General features: G+C 34.3%; 1 protein-coding gene across 7 annotated transcripts in view; it reads left to right on the top strand.

The window, feature by feature from the left end:
* Positions 1 to 17757, top strand: part of MAP3K7 (mitogen-activated protein kinase kinase kinase 7) — a 48302-nt gene that overhangs the window by 14074 nt on the left and 16471 nt on the right. For 4 of the 7 annotated variants that reach the window (XM_005483958.4, XM_005483957.4, XM_005483962.4 and 1 more), the window contains exons 4-12: positions 94 to 139; positions 803 to 941; positions 2350 to 2474; positions 6041 to 6169; positions 8287 to 8417; positions 8842 to 8923; positions 10101 to 10252; positions 10876 to 11035; positions 13601 to 13681. In XM_005483958.4, the coding sequence (XP_005484015.1) occupies positions 94 to 139; positions 803 to 941; positions 2350 to 2474; positions 6041 to 6169; positions 8287 to 8417; positions 8842 to 8923; positions 10101 to 10252; positions 10876 to 11035; positions 13601 to 13681 (1045 nt within the window). The remainder of the gene's footprint in view (positions 1 to 93; positions 140 to 802; positions 942 to 2349; positions 2475 to 6040; positions 6170 to 8286; positions 8418 to 8841; positions 8924 to 10100; positions 10253 to 10875; positions 11036 to 13600; positions 13682 to 17757) is intronic. The other 3 variants (XM_005483959.4, XM_005483960.4, XM_005483964.4) reach the window with 1 other exon arrangement.

The raw sequence follows: 17757 nt of genomic DNA, 5'->3' as shown, positions 1-17757 counted from the left end.
TTGCTCTCAAAGAACTTCCCTTTCAGTTTACAAAAGCTATTTTTTGCCTCTGCATTGAAAATATGCCCGTTTTTTGTCCCCTTCCCCCCAAAGGTGTGTCTTGTTATGGAGTATGCTGAAGGAGGTTCTCTATACAATGGTGAGTATCATTTCAGCTTCCTAGAGTTAAAGTGCTAGTATTAGGGCAAACATGTAAACTACAAGTTGTTTCATAAATATGAAATTCAGTAGAGACCATTCTTGGAGCTATTCAGAAGCCACCTGAACACAGTCCAGGGCAACTGGCTGGAGGTGGCCTGCTTTACTTGCTTGGTGGACTTCCAGAGATCTCTTCCAACTATTATATGTTTCTTTGCAATTCTTAAAATAATGTAAGGAGAAAGGAGTGTGCATTTTTAAACATCTTTTCAGTTCACTGGTTTGTTCTTGGTAGCAGTTTCTTATATTTTATACAAGTAATGTAAGGTTTTTCAGTGGAACATCTGAAAAAATTCTTCCCTAATTTGTAAATTCCCTGGGCATTTGTTTAACATAGACTCTACCAGGAATAGCTGAGAATAAGCAACACTTTTCATATTGAATTTTAACATAAATTATTATGGAAAATGTACTAAAAAAGATGGGAAATATTTTGACATTTCTGTTATTTTAACAGTCTGCAGAAAGGTATTTTTAGTTCAGTAATGAGGTGTTGGTGATTACTTAGATTCCATAGAGCTTTCTGACTGGTATTTTGTTAACTCCATTGTATCTGTTGTAATATGCAATAAAGTTCTTTTTAGTTTGTGCCTTTGTTTTGCAGTGCTGCATGGTGCTGAACCTCTGCCTCATTACACTGCCGCACATGCCATGAGTTGGTGTTTACAATGTTCCCAAGGAGTGGCATATCTCCACAGTATGAAGCCAAAGGCTCTAATTCACCGAGACCTGAAACCACCAAAGTAGGTTTAGAGCTCTTTTTTCGTTTTTTCTTACAATTGGATTTAAGATCATTTAGAATAGCTTTATTGCATTTAAAAGAAATACCTTTAATTAGTACTAACATTTAGATTAACTGTATTCCAAATGAAAGCTGTGCATATGAAACTTCAGTTGCAGAATGATGATTTATGATACAGAAAACTAACTGTATTCAGTTACTTTCTGTTCAACTGGAAAAATGCCCTGCTCTTGCAGGGTACGTGTTGTCATCCTTTCGGAGGGGTTCCATACTGTTGTCTTCTTATCACAAAAGTTTCATACCTTCTTGGTGTTTCTCATGGGCACCTCCCCAGAGCACTGCCTCTTTCTTCTTCACAAAGCAGCCACCTGACTCCAGATCCCTTCTCAACCCACCCCACTCTTCTATAGCATCTTCTTCTCATTGGTTACAGCTGTGGCCTGTTAAAGTCAGGCCTGTTCCTAATCTTTGATAATGGGCCCAGCTGCAACTCCTTAGGGGCAAGATTACTTTCTACACTATCTTTATTTTCTTATATCCTCTCCCGCTACCGATATCCATCATGGAAGAGGATTTTATTAGGAATAGGGCTTCTAATGAGAGGCATTTAAAATCTTCCAGTTTTGGAATGGTTGTGGTATTTAATAAGAGATCATTGTGGGGCGGGTTGATTTGTTCTAATGTCACATTTAATCTGTTGCATTAGAGCTCTTTTGCCACATGGCCATCCTCCTTTATCCCCTCCTTCTGCTTTTTCCACTACCCCTGCCAGAAGCTCCCATCACTTTCCACCAAAACAAAATTTAATGGTTTCCTACCCAGTCAGTTTGTTATCCAGCTCATTTCACAGATTCAGATCTGGCTCCACAGATTAGATAGAAACAGATATTTGAGGATCAGCAGTATCATCCCTTTTTGGTGGTAATTTGCAGTTATTACCAGATAAAATTATAACATGAAGCCACAATTTAAATCTTTAGTCCTTTCTTGTATTCCTCAGTTTTGATTTAGAGAGTTCCATGTAACTTCAAGTGCTTCAGTTTAAATAAATAGCTACATTGATTGACATTGGTGGAAGTCTTGATTGTTCTTCTTTTGGTAAAATTGTTACAGCATTTGTTGGTTTTCAGCCCCTGGTATCTGAAAGTCTACTTTTGTCAGTATATGCTTAGTGGTTTACTATGGCTAAAGATATTTATTTAAGATCTAGCATATAGAAATATTAATAAATTACATCATATAATTGTAATATGTTCACATTAGACACAAACGACCTTCTTTATTTCCCAGATTATAAAACAAAGCCCTGAGATACAAAGCCTAAGATATTCACCTATATTAGAATAATAGTTGTTGGGATTTAAAAAAAAAAAAAAAAGTGGTTTAATATCCTTTTTTTTCTTTGATAGTTTGCTCTTGGTAGCTGGGGGGACTGTTCTAAAAATCTGTGACTTTGGTACAGCCTGTGATATTCAAACACACATGACCAACAACAAAGGAAGTGCTGCTTGGATGGCACCTGAAGTTTTTGAAGGTAATAAAAATTCAGTGTCAATATTACATTTTCTTTATAGGGATGCAACTGTGAATTAATGTGGTGTAAGAATAAGACCGTCATGTAGTCCTTAAAATAAAGTTTACTAAAAACTGAAAGAGTTTTGGCAGAAGTCTAACATTTTTTTAAAAAATCTCTACAAGTGTATATTGTCAAATAATTGTGCAGAGGTTTGAAGAATAGCACTGAACCAAATCTCTCGTGTTATTATTAGATATTTATTTATGTGAAGATGTAGAACCTTTATTCATCATTGCTGAGATTTACATAAGGAATACATTTAGACAGCAGCAGTTCCTTATTTTGTAAGTCAGTAAAATACAGCCAGAGGGCTCTTTCCCCACAGTTTTGCTGTTTCTAAGATTCTTAAATCATTTCAAACTCTTCTGTCATTTAAATACACTGTCATTACTTTCACTCCCTACTCTGATTAGCTTTTAACTTTAGAATTTCCCTGTTAGAGTCTAAATTGAACATAATTGCTTTCTTTTTTCATCCCCCACTTTCTTGTAACTCCCATCTTCACCTGCTTTTTGTGTAATCTAGAGATTTGATGTACTTCCTCTTTCCTACATACTGAGGAACTTGTTAATACCAGTTAATTTGGTTATGTAGAAAAACAAGCTATTTCTTTGAGTGTAATTGGGGAAGGGTGATGATACTTGATAATTAGATACCTATAATTGCTGCATGATTATCAAAGAAATAAACTCATAGATATTAAATTGCAGACTAAACACCTTTTAATCTGTCTGTACCTTAATTATCAATGCCATTTAGCAGTGGTCTGGAAGAGTCACCCTCCTGCTTTAGGAAGCAGGTGTCCTTGATTTGATGTATTTGGCAAGTGCCGATGTGCAGCAGTGGTTTCCCAGATTCTGGATCCAGGTGACCTCTTTTCTTTTTACTGTCCTTATTCCAGAGACTGTCCATATACAGTTTTAGTATTCCTCTCAAACATCACCTTTGGAACTTTTGTTCTGAAGGTACCATTTTCTTCCACATATTGCTTAGAGTACCAACTGGAGGATTATTTTTTTCACTCAGATGCCTGAAAATTTTCCGTTATGTCATTTTATATTCAGGCACTTCCTCTATTTTTTTAGCCAGGACTGCTTCTTTTCTTAATGCTTGTTTTCTATTAAATTAAATTGTATAAATAGGAGATTTTTTTTTCTTTTAGAAATAAGCAATTGAACAATCAGTGTTAAAGATAGATTTTTTTTTCATAAAAAATCTTAATATAAAATGAGTATAAATAAGTGTATTGTAATAGGGATTTGCAGTTCATATCCTAGTTCCTCTAGTGTATGAATCCAGCAAGGTAGAAAGAAACCTTGTATTGCAGTTATTGTTGGACAGCACAAGAAGCCTTCAGTTTACAGTTGTTTTTATGTGCTTTTAACTGAAAGCATTTACTGATAAATAGACAAATCATTATAAAAACACAAGTATCAAGGAGAGGAAAGAATCTAGTATGATGCATCCTCTACAATGCAGCATATCAAATTACACTTAGAACAGTCATTAAACTACTAAAAATAACCACTTTAAATGGCAAAATTATTAAAAATTCCTTTGCTTGTGTTACTCCAGCAGAATTCAACAATGGAATAAAGGCTAATATTAATTTGATGCTGTTCTAGTATAAGGTTTCTAGGTGAGAACAATAAAGGCATGAAAAGCATCTGTTGCAGAACATGTTGCTTAGTGAACTAGTTACTGTAATATTAAGAATTTTTCCCCCATTTTAAACCTAAGGCTTTAGGGCACCTAAAGCCTTGTACAGATCAAATAATCTAAATAAAAACAATATGCTGTAGATCAGGATGAAATAAAAGAGAGCAATTCTGATATAAGAACTCCCATTAGAAGAAACTGTTTTTTAAAAAAATTAAATTACTTTAGGATAATAAGGAAACAATACAGAATACTTTCTCACTTCTTTTGGACTCTCATTTTTCAGAATTAGTCCGAGACTTCTCAGCCATAAAGTAGAATTCCATTGCTCAAATAGGGGAATAGTACTACTTTAGTTTTATAGGCTGTGTGCTACAGAAGTTCTGTGACTGCATAGATGAGACTGTTTTGCTTACCTTAGTGATGTGCCAAGTTTTATAGGCTTTGTGTTACAGAAATTCTGTGACTACATAGATGAGACTGTTTTGCTTTTCTTGGTGATCTGCCATTGTTTACATGACTTTTTTTCCCCAGCATTTTTGAAAATGAGCTGACTGATAAAGCTTTTTCTTCTTCGTACCTTTTGAACTCATTGTCCACATTCAGCTACTTTGATACAAGTGTAAAGAGTTTTTGAGATCCACATTCTTAGAGAGTTTTGTAAAGTCCAAATTAGTGCCTTCACTTAAAGAGGGCTTGTGGCTCATGCTGCAGCCTGTTTCTTGTGTTTGCCTTGCAAACTGGCTGGACTGGAAGAACTGACCAGAGAACAGGCTGTTGGCCTTGCAGTTTGTCAGAGATAGGGGGGCAGAGGAACTTGGCTCACAAGTAGTGGATGGAGCCTGTTCAACTGTTGCTATATGGTGGATATTCACATGGAACTAGACTTCTTTAATTCCACTGTTACTGAAATGATTAGTCTGAATAATACTTTCTGATTAGGGATAAACAAATATATATTCACACATATATATTCTTATGTCATTAGCCATTCACATTTCTTATTAGCATTTGCATGAGTTGCAAAGCATACATTCTTTCTTTGTAGCCTCTGAACATTTTTATTTATTATTCTATATCCCCAACCTGTCTTCAGTGCCTTAGGAGTCTTAGAAATATTGAATTTATGGTCAGAGAGTTTTAATTAAGTAATGACATTACAAAAAGAATAAGAATAATAAACAAGAAGGAAATAAGGTGGTGAGGAATTGAGGACTCTCTTGTTTTGTTCATGTGGTAACTTAGTTGTTCTTTTGAAGACCTGAAATTAATTAAGAGTAATGAATATGACAGATGTTATTGGCTGGCATATTGTGACTAAGGTTGGAAGAAGTGAATTGAAGAATATTTAGAGGAAGCAAACATAATCAGTTAAACCCTGAATGCAAGAGATTTTTTAAAACCTAATAAATTGCAGTTTGTATCATATAAGAAAAGTGATGCATTTTATCATTTCAAGATGACTCCAAATGAAAAGGATTGATTTCCAGAGAGGGGCATTCTTAACAGTCATACTGTCAAGTGATTTCAGATTTAAGTTAGCATGAATCAGCCAGCTTTAGAAAACTGTTTTTTCTCAGCAAACTAAATGTGAAGTGAAAGTAAGTATGTAAAGCTATTTATTTATTTATTGGACCAAGCTGCCCAGGGGAGTGGTGGAGTCAGGATCCCTGGAAGCATTGAAGAAGTGACTCAGCATGACACTTAGTGCTGTGGTTTAGTTGTCATTATGGTGTTTAGTGAAAGGATGGATTCAGTGATCTTGGAGCTCTTTTAAAGCCTGGTTCTATGATCTGCTCAAACTATATTTCTTTTTGACATGTTACATAGAAAAGAGTCAAATTATATTGATGGCTTTCTTCCAGGTAGCAATTACAGTGAAAAATGTGACGTTTTCAGCTGGGGTATTATTCTCTGGGAGGTAATCACCCGTAGGAAACCTTTTGATGAGATTGGTGGTCCAGCTTTCCGGATAATGTGGGCAGTTCACAATGGTGAGTTGAAAACACTTTATTGCATTTGAAGTTGTGTATATGACCTATAAATGTGCTGAACATTCTTAACTGTACAGCTTTAAATTACTAGTGTTTCCATTTTGTGCTTCATTGGATATGCATTTTTGTCACAAAGACTAAATAGATACTGCCACTTTGTGTCAGTGTGACTTTTGAGTTACTTGGCTGCTACTGTGTTTGCTGCAGTGTAACTGGTGTATGAACAAAGGATAAAGAGTAATGTCCTCGTTATTACAACACTCCATTTTAAAAGTGATCTGAGAAAAACCTCTTACCTGGCTGAATGATGATTTTATTAGCTACATTGTCTTTCTTTTACTTCTTTTTTTTTTTAATTGGATGTTTACAAGAAATGTGTAACTTTAGGTAACTTAACCTGTGTTTATAAATCTTAGAAATTGTGAAACCTCCTCCAGGAACATTAGGCATTAAAAATGTTATTTTTGTTTTTCATCTGTGGTGTTTTGGGGTTTGTTTTTTTTTTTATTCTGCTGTTTGAATGGTTTTACCTCTATGCCTAGGTACCTGCACTCATGGAGCAGCACTCTACTGTGCTAGGTGCTATGCAGAACAGGTTTTCAGGAGCTTAGACTATGAACAGGACACAGTGGTTGTGTTCAAATGGACTGCTTTCTTTAAAGCAGTTGTGTAACATTGGTCAATGTAGTAGAGTAAGCTGTAGTATCTTCATGCTAGAGGTGTAATTTTTTTACTGCTGTGTTTTTAGGTACTATGGCAAATTTCTTGAGTAATAAAGTAATGATAGTGAAGTAGTTCACTGAATATCTGCAAAGAGTTTCTGCCATTTGTGAGAGACAACATCAAGGCAAGCGCCAACTTTTTGGAAGAAAAAATTAGCAAACAAGCAATGAAGGCTGGTACTCTGCCTGAGTGTCATTGCTTCAGTAATAAATGATAGAAGCATATGGTGGGCACAGGCATATCCTGTTCAAAGAATGGAATGGGGCAGACAGAGACAGAATCAATTAACATTATAGTCTTAATAATGCATATAGAGAGATGTTTGTAAATGCCATTCTTGAGTGAAGAATGAGATTCTCCAGTTTTTCAAGGACACTGGGTGATGAGATTATGAGTGATGTGTGCCTTGCATAAAAGCATTTACTGTAAAACTAAGTGTAAATCTAGTACTAAATTTGGAGGCCTCAGTAAGGTGTGGGAGTATACCTTAAAATTCACTGTCTCTACCTACTTTTGATTTAAAATTTTATCTTCTTTATCTTTTTCCATTTCCTTTTTCTTAGGAAGGAAAGTTAGTGCACTTCATCTCACTTAAAACTATTGTGGCATTCTTACTTCATGTATTACTTGTTCTGTTTAATATATTCTTGAATACTTACCACTTTCTTTGCAAACCATCACTGTATCTCATATATCCGGCACAACTGGTTGTCCATTAATTGTTCTCATGGAAATTGTAATAAGAGGAGGAACTTGAAGCAAAAAACAGCTGAATATTTATACAATAGTTGAGGTAAAATGTTATTAAAAATGAGTATAGACCATGAAAAAGTCACACAAAATTGGTAGTTCCAGGGCCTGATAATTTTTCAGGATGTTCTTAGGAGCAGCTTTCAAAATCAGCTTTCAAAAATACTTTAAGTCTTTTGGGTTTTTCTGTTTGTTTGTTTTTTTTTTTTTTTTTAATTTTGTTTTTTGTTTGTTTGGGGTTTTTTTTTTTTTTTTTTGCTTTTTTTTTTTTCTTGTGAATACAGCATTAGGAACCAAAGAATGTTATTACTTGCTTTCTAATTTGGCCTAGAACTTTATTCTTCAGAAAGAAGTAACATTTCATTAGCCTTTGTAATATGCTGTATTTGGTCAGTCAGTGTATGTATTCAAACTTGTACTGAAGGAAAAGTTTGATTTCATTTCTACTGCTGCTGTGTAGTGCAAAGGAACTTTTCTTGTCAGTTTTTTATTTGTAAGAGAGAAAATTAAGTACAAGCCAGTTCATCCATATTACTATTAGTTCTGCATTTTCCTTTATTTATATAGCAAAATACTGGAGCAAGATCAGACACCTTCAGTTGTTTTAGAGTCTGTTTAAAAGTGTTTTCTAATTTCAATTGCAGGTACTCGGCCACCACTGATCAAAAATTTACCTAAACCAATTGAGAGTTTGATGACCCGTTGTTGGTCCAAGGATCCCTCACAACGGCCGTCCATGGAGGAAATTGTTAAAATAATGACACACTTGATGCGGGTATAAAAATTTATTTACATATTTTAATAATTTCTTAAACTATTAAGCTGGAAAATTGATATACAAAAAGTATGCTTTTCATCCGACTCCAAAGGTGGGCTTGCGTGTTTTCTTTTGCTTCTCTGTTTTTGACAAAAATTACCAAATTATTGAAGGGAAATAATTCATCTTATATACATATATATATGTTTATATTTCCTCTTTGAAGGAGTATAATAACTCATAATAGATTTGAGAAAATAAACAAAGTCATAGGTGTATCTAATGTATTACATTATTAAAAATAATTGCATTCATTTATCTTCTAAATAAATTATTATAAATGTAATATATAATTTACACTTATAAATTATGAGGTACTATTTAAATAGTTTTAAAACAATTGTAATTACTTTTTAATTAAATAATTACTGGTTTTTCACAGTACTTTCCAGGAGCTGATGAACCTCTGCAATATCCTTGCCAGTATTCAGATGAAGGCCAAAGCAACTCTGCCACTAGCACAGGTACATTTGTTTAAGTTAGAGAAAAAGAACAGCAACATGAAATGATGCAGATAGATTGTAAAACATGTTCTTACATTGATTTTGAACTCAAAGTGGAAAACACTTCTGAAATCTTAAGCATCAGCAGACCCTATTTATTTTGTTAATACTTCATACTTAGTGTTCTCAGCCAAATGGTTTTGCTGAAGTGTACTTGTAATTAAGAAAAAGCTTATAATAAAAGCTGTCTCCAAATGCCTGGGTTTAATGTGTCCATTTTTTCCCCCTGTATGTTGCTAGCAATTGACACTCTTTTACTCATATGTAATGTTTAGGAGTTGTCAATTTAAAATGTTTCACTATTCTTGAAAGCTGCATCTGATTTAAGTTGTAATCTCCACGATTTAAACTTGCATTTGTTTTATGATAAGTTGCATGTAAATACAGTAATTTAAAATAAGTGCAAGAAAAATCACTAGAAATTTCATTGGATGGAACAAAATGTGGGCTAGATTTTCAGGTAGTTTTGCCCTCAAAGAAATCCTTTTTTTAATAATAGTAAAAAATCATTTAGTTTTCTTATTGTTTAGAGTACATTTTTTTCCACTTAAGTAGTTTTTTATTTTACATGTCTCCAGCTTCCTCTGCTTGGTTAAATTATTTTCTATCACCAAAGAAATTGCTGCTATTTTGGATAAAGCTTCACTGACTACTTTGCAGCTTAGTGATCTTTATGTTAAAAATATCTTTGCAGCTTTAGCATTTCACTAACTTTAGTAGTTTTTCTTCACCTCTCAGTGCATGATTTTAAGTCAATTTATCACATCAAACCATGAATAGATATTGGCTGATATTTTTCAGGTGTTTGGGCTGCTCTGTAGTTAATGATGGTCTTTGTCATTAATTGTGAATGAGGTTGCTGTTATGTTGTTAATATAACAGCTATCCTAAAAATTTCAAAGAAAGGTAAAGATTGACTTCAGAATGTTATCATAGTATTTAGATACATATTCTTTTTTCACTCCTCTTGCTTATACTAATTGATCTGTAGCAGTCTTGCTACTTGTCTTTCATTAAAAGTTTTTTCAAGTGTTGCTTTAAAGGCAAGTTAGACATCTGAGAGCTTTGCTGTGAAAAGATGTACTTCAGTATTTTTAGTGGACATTCTCAAATGCTTTTCCTTGTTACTGCTTTCTAGGTTCATTCATGGACATCACTTCTACAAACACAAGTAACAAGAGCGATGCTAACATGGAGCCAAGTGACTTCCAAGGAGCTTCTACCAATGACACTATTAAACGTTTAGAATCAAAATTGGCACAGCAAATCAAAAATACAGCCAAGCAGCCGGTAAGCCAACGGGTGCAATTTTGAACCATACTAAAAAAATGGACATGGGTAGACCTAAGTGTTGTGTCTGTTTTGAGACATGTGTCCTCATTCAAAATAGTGCAGAATTGAATGCAGTTAGTTATAGGAGAAGAATGTAGAAGAAAAGGGACAGAAAAATGTTGTACGGTGCCAAAAAGGTAAACTGGAAGGCTCTAATTTTAATCTAATAAATCCCTTTAAATACATCTCCAATGTATTTAAAGGGATTTGTTAGATTTAAAAAGTATGTTTGAAAATTGTTGCCTTAATTTATAATCAAAATACTAGTATGACATGAAGGGATTAAACATTTTAGGTGAATTTTGAAGTAGAATTCAAGCAGAATGCAAAAATACAAAGATTCTCTTATGACAACATTGGCCTAATTCTGCTGATTTTTTTTATCTGTGTGAAGTTAGATTAGTTAGTGCAGTTTTCAAAGCTGCACATACTTCATTTGTTTATACCAATTATTGCCATTTATTGTGTTATGAATTTTAAATCTTGTCCCTTTGAAAATGCATACTGTAGAAACATACTGGTGCATACTATGGAGGGGCTTGTGCAGAATTTTCTTTTCACAAGGTGTGACTGTTGAACAGGGTGACCCTGGCCGTTTGAGTTTGCCCCCATCCCGTGGGAGCAGCGTTGAGAGCTTGTCAGATGTTCGCGCACGACCACCGTCCGCCCTTGTTTCCGGAGAAGCCAAAAGGATGAGCGCTGACATGTCTGAAATAGAAGCAAGAATTGCTTCCATCACAGGTAAAATTTAATGATGTTTGGGGAGTAGACTAAAGAACTGGAAAGAAATAAAGTAGGAAGGAAAATGTAAAACATGCATAGTCTTATACAAAGTTGACAATAATAGCTATATGAAAATACTTAAAGTTTTCCTGTAGTCTTGATTGTCCTTTATTAATTGTGGGGGGAAAATGCCTTTATTTATGGTGATACACTCAGCAAGACTGAGTATTTTAATTGAGTATTTTAAAAGTTTTAGAGATTTTGTTGAATTAGATTTTTACCATTTTTTAAAAAGCGTTATGAGACTTCTAAATATTAGTCCTATTCCAAATGCGCAACTTTCTCCTTTTTATCTGAAATAGTATTATTTCATCTCTGCTAGCATAATTATTTATATAATAACATATTCTTCAGGGTGGTCTCTATAATACTTTTGAAATTAAAAGGTAGGTTTAAAGTTCTTGTTCCCAAATAAGTGTAAAAATCCACTGTGACAGATTTCAAAATGAGAAACTTAATTAGATTTTATTCACCAGGTTAAGAAAGCATTGTTGTCTTTTGTTAAAAACAAGCTACAGGTGTTTTGCCAGGTTTCCTTCAGATACAAACTGTCATCTCTAAGCCTTAAATCATTGAGAGAATTAGAATTTATCTGTAAGTATAAATACATAATTTTATGGTGAAAGCAATCTTGATTCATCCCAGAAGAGTGAATTAATAAAAATGTGTACACTTGGCAAACACTTTCTTGTCTCTTTTCTTCATCAAAGATACTGTTTGTTAATATATGTAAACTTCAGGTTTTAAGTTCCATATGTGAAAGTTTTTTGTGTTACAATATATAAGCACAGATTTAAATAATTAAACAAAATTACTTTGGTTATTTCAGGGTTATTTAGCTGTTTGAGTAATTTTATACCAATATTAAAATTAGGGTAGTTGAGTAGCTGCAATTAGTAAGAAATTACACATCCAAATTCTGGCTTTCTTGTGGGCCATGGCTATTTCATTTTTGTTCTTCATTGTGTTATTGTTACTCCAGGATATTGTTTTATTAAATACTGAGGTACTGAAATAATATTTATCTTGCCCTAATTTTTTTTTACTTTAATGTTTTTATTTTAAAGCCTTATTCCAAAATCTGTCTATTGTATTGTCAGTCTTTGATGGATGACTGTGTAGCACATCTCACCCTGAATATCTATAAAGGTTTCTTAACACAGAAGGCAGCTGTGTACTTACCTGGTAACAACACTGTGCTGGTTTTATTTTAAAACATGTCAGGACACACTTTGGTCACTGACATTCTTAATGTAACTTATTGACATTATCAGAGATAGCCTGGCCCTCCTTTGTAAGAGTTTTTAATTTTCCTAGTTTGTCTTCTTTAAGTACATTGCTCTGAAATAATAATTACTATTCGGAATAATCTAAGGGCTTTTTGGTGGTTTTTTGTTATGACTGAAGGGTTTCTTTTTCTTGAAATAAAAGTACACATTGAACATACAATTTTTGGTTTGGGGTTCTTTGGATAATTTTTGGGAAATCACTTCATGCAGTACTGGACTATGAGAAATGTGGTCAAGCACATCTGACTAACTTTTTCAAAAAAAGGTGAAACAGCACTGTATTGGTTTCTTTTTTTAATCTTGTTAGCCACGTGACAGAAATAATATGCTGTGAACCTGAAAAAAATTGCATGGCTGGGTGAGGATTGGGATGTTGTTAAATCAAGTTGAAAATTATTTAATCTTGTTCCATCGTCCTCTGGATTAATTGTAAGAGTAAATCATGTAATGCACATCACCATTACTTACTGAGACAGGTATGCTACAATGTTCTACCCTCTGGAGATGCATTCAGATTTTTCTCTAAATAGGAACTATTTATCTTAAACTACAGAAGTGGTAAAAAAAAAAAAGTACAATTAGATTTTATTTCAAGGTGTATAATGTTTCTTGAGCATTATTCAAAAATTTAAAAGCTGGTAGTTATATCCAGTTTTCAAAACAAAAAATCGTCACTGGAAGGACAAAAGAGTAAGTGGCAGGAATGATTGTCAAATGTAGTAAAAGTAAATATTTTTTCAGAGATAGATGAGATTTCCTTTGAAAGGAGGTGGTTTAAAGAAGCAGAAGTACCTAGCTATTAGACTTTTAATAAAATAGTTTGTGCCTAACACTAAAGAGAAAATGTTAGTTATGTTCAGGCAGTCAAGTCTTCTTTTATTTCTGAATGTATAGGTGAATTGAAAAAATTTAATTTGTTTTCTGTTTGGATAATTACATTTGGTTTTCCCTTCTGTGTTGCCATGCTGCTTTCTGTGTTTGACCTTTGTGTTGCTAACTATAACTAATTACACTGTGTTGTAATGATGGCTAGTTCTGCATTTTTTGCTTTTTAACAGTTGCTTTACTATGTGTAAGCATGAGTGGAAGGCAATGCAGTTTATTCTGCATGACACATTTTTGCATGAACTCTAGTTTAACCAAATATATGAAAAATGCAGTATTAGGAATTTAATAATTTTGCTCTTGCCGTTTTAGTGTTTTGCATGTGTATTGTATATGTGTATTTTTTCAGCCTATTCCAAGCCTAAACGAGGCCATCGTAAAACTGCTTCATTTGGCAACATTCTGGATGTCCCTGAGATCATCATACCAGGTATCGCAGACCAGGTGAACGGGTCAGTTGGTTAAGATGCCGGAATAATGATCAGACTGCTGAAATACTTCTTGCTCCAGTTCCTTTAGGGCAGGTCCAGAAATTATCCCACTAAATTTTTCATAATGCTTCAGTAAAGAGGAGCATGATATTTTATTACAAACTTACTTCTGTCAGTAAATTGTTCAGTCTTCTAATTCAAATTTACTTCTACTGATAAAGGACGTTTTCCCTTAAGATCTTGATGTTCAGAGTCTTCTTATAGAGGAAAACTATATATGCAGTCTTGTATTACAGTACCTCATTTCGTGAAAATGGAACTAAGTTGAAAAATTCCTGTCTAAGTAATTGTTTTGCCTTATCTTTGTTGTGTTTAGGCTCCCATTTTTAATCAGATCATAGTGGAAAAAAAGCTAAGATAAATGATGTACAGAACTTTAAATCCATGTGATATTTGTGATTAAAACATTAACACTTAGTCTGTGTAATTCTTATATTTGAGTACACTTTTCAAGGGCTAAAGTGTGTGTGCATGAGGTATTGCTGTGATGTTTAGGTTAATGCCAACTAAAATTACTAGGAGGGGCTTTTGATAGGAAAAAAATTAATATAATCAGGCACTATAGATGGGAATATCATTTGGGAATTTCATGAATAATTCTCATGTATTCCAAGTCTTTTTTTAGTTAATAGAATGACATTTTTCTTTCTTTTATTTCATACTTCTCAAAGCCTAAAAATAAGTATAATCAATCCCAAACTGTGATAGGCATACCATTAACAGTATGCAAGTCACTTCAGAGTGATATGTCAGGAGCAGAAAATGAGGAAATGTGAGTGAAAGTATCTAGGAATCCACTAAAAACTGTGGCACTCCTCTTCTAAATTTCTGTCATCTGAGGAAGTTTCCTTGTAAATCTTGATATTGTTAGGTATTAAATGCAAAAGATAATTTTGTACAAAGGTTTCTTTCAAATAACTTTATTGAAGCTTACAGTAGAAATACAGAATATGAGAAAGTAGATTCCAAAGAGCAATAGCACCCATAGAAAAGCAAACCTCTTTGGCACTGAGGCTAACAAATTGGCAAGAAAGTTTACTAGAGTAGCTTTCCACTGTAACTCTCAAGCAGTCCTGGCCTGCACTGACATAAATGAAATCCTGAGAAAGAAGGAAAGCAAAAGTAAAGACATCTGTCCAGTTTCAGTGTTAACTCATGATGAGAGCCTGGTAAGTAAGCTCTAGAAGCTAATGAGTGCCTCTTGTCTCCATACACTGTCCATAAAAACATTGAGGCTTCCAAGAAACTTTGAAACTTTTAGGCAATAATGAAGAAGTTAGTGAAATAAAATACAATGTTATTTTCACAAAACAGATTGTATTGTACCATTACCAGCCTATTGGTTGCTTAGGCAGAGGCAGTCATTTGAAATTCTTCACCTGGTCTATTTTAATTGAACTTGACTGGATGAGAATTTCAAGAATTTGGAATACATGTGAAAGAAATAGAAACCTGTAGAAATAAAATAAAAAAAAAAGGTATAGGGTTGGAGCAAGCATATTAAGGAGTTTTCTCAAAATTTATTCCTAAAGTATTTAAGTGAAATGAGTTTGAGTTAATGCTTTATCAGAAGCAACTGTTCATTAAGAGGAGGATTAGAATAGGGAGAATTTTGCTGTGACTGAATAGAAATAGGGTAAAATCCAGAGTTATGCACTAACAACAATTTCTATTAATAAGATGACATGAGATCATAGCACATGCATGCAGATTAATTCCAGGTAGTATGAGCCACGAATTTAATGTAGTTGTGAAAAACTGTGAAATCTTAAGGCGCATTTCCAGGAAAAATAAAGAAGCACTGACACTATTACTGGCCCTTGTTGAGTTTGAATGAGGAGTTGAACATACTCTTCTGGTCAGCCATATAAAAGAAACATACATGCACTCAAATAATATGAAGAAGAGTTACTAGGATATGAGGGATATAGAGAGTATAAAAACAAATCTGAAAGCATGGCTTTTTTTACCTCACAAAGTGAAAGCTGAGAATGAATAATTATTTTCTATAGCTGAATCTGCTGCGAAAAACTAGGAAGAGATGACTACTTAAGCTAAAAGACAGTATTGGCACTACAGAAAAAATATGTAAATTGTCTGCAAATAAATCTGGGCTTTATATTGAAAACTTTCCGGTTGTCAGAACAGCTTTCCAGTAATAATCCCAAAGCCAGAAAAAAATGAGATTATTCATTACATGACAGAACATGATCATCTGCCCAGTAAACTAATTATATTCATCTGTATAGTTCTCACTTCTTTCCTTTCTTTACTCTTTCAGCACAAAGCTCTCAGTTCTGGCCTCTGAACACACTTTTCACTTTCTAGACCCCTAAGCTTCCAAGCCCCCCAAACTGTTACCACCATCTCAATCCCACCCAGTTACGTTCCATGCTGCTTTTGCCACAGACCCAGCTCCTGCGGACTTCCCCGGGCACGTCCCTCGGTGGGGCGAGCAGCTCGTCCCTGTCCTTGGAGCCGCACAAGCGGCGGTCTGTGCTGCTGCCTGGAGTTGTGCTGAGCACATGGCACAGCAGCTGCTGCCCAGAGAGGGGAAGCACCAGGCAGGCATGTTACCGTGAGTCAGCTGCTTTGGGCAGGGCTATTTTGGAAGTATGAGTGCTACATCTGCTATCATTGGGGGTTTTCGTAATGCGTTGCCTCAACTGCATTTCGTCCATGAACTGATTATGCTTCCAAGGTCGTAAAATACATACTTTATCAATTAAAGGTAAAATATTGTCAGAAGGGAAAGTTTTTAGAATATATTTGCTCTTCTTCCTAAGTAGGTACTGTAAGAATGAGGAGAGCTATTTGTTTATTTAAGATGGTATTTTGTGTTACTAGCTTACAAAACTTAAATACTGAAAGATGGGTCAAAAAATTTGTCCTTTGTTTAACAGCTTAGCAAATGAGTTTGCAGTGGTGGTATCTTGTAACCAGATAGCCTAGTGATGTATCACTTCTTTTTTTTTTCATTTACAGTATTTATAGTACAGGTTATAAGCACCAACTTTGTTTTTATATACATATTCATATATAAAAAAATGAAAACCCTAGTAAGTACAAGAGGTTTAATATCCTTATGTTTAAAGAAACAAAAAAAAATCTGAATTCTAATTTGTGTACATTTTTGGTAGAAACCATTCAAGCAGCATCTAGCAAATATACCTACAAGTACAGCCTTCTCTTCACTGGCAATGTTAGACATCTCGTGCATTTAGCATGTGTGCATTTGGCTTTGTAATTTTGTCATCTGAAACTGTGCCACAGCGTTACAATTTTTATAGCATTGACACTGCATAAATGATTACTCAAGATAGACACGTTTTGTAGAGGGTCTTTATAAGGTAGATAGGAATTATGGATGCTGTAGGTCTGTAGTTTTTCTATCTACTTTTAAAATCAATGTATGCCAGAAATCCCACTCTTGTCTTCCCAGATCACTTAATTCATCTGGAATTCAGATCAATGTTTTAACTTCTTCAGAATGTCTTATAGCAATGTTGCAGTCACTTAATCATCCTGCACTGTGAGAGAGGCTTGAGCCCTGTAGGTGTGTAAGGAAGAGAGAGGACTGTGAGTAAATAAGAAAGTGTAAAAGGAGATGCAAGTATCTGCTAAAGGGCAGGGAGAAGAGGTCATAGCTGGTCTGGATATTTGGCGGCTGGGTGGGGGCGGTGATCAAAAGCTTAGTAAGTTGTACAATTTATTTTTGCCTAGAGTATGTGGTGCAGGACGTGATGGAAGTTTCCTGTTCCTTTAGAATTTAATTTTAGAAAATAAACAGCACTATGTGAAATGGGTTGTTCTGAGGCCATGAAGTATATTTGTGACTTTTGCTTTTTAATCTTAAAATCCTGTAAACCACCAAAAACCTGACACTGTGCATCAAGTTACTGTAGATTAACTTCTGTCCATGTACAAATCTCTTAGTATTATAATGAGGATAAAATATTTTTAAATGGACATAGAAGTAAGAACAAGATCAAAACTGGGAGAGGAAAGCATAAAG

The sequence above is a fragment of the Zonotrichia albicollis genome, chromosome 3 (assembly GCF_047830755.1).
Source record: "Zonotrichia albicollis isolate bZonAlb1 chromosome 3, bZonAlb1.hap1, whole genome shotgun sequence".
Taxonomy (NCBI): domain Eukaryota; kingdom Metazoa; phylum Chordata; class Aves; order Passeriformes; family Passerellidae; genus Zonotrichia; species Zonotrichia albicollis.
Note: the sequence above shows the minus strand (reverse complement) of the source record. Positions and strands in the feature narration are given on the sequence as shown.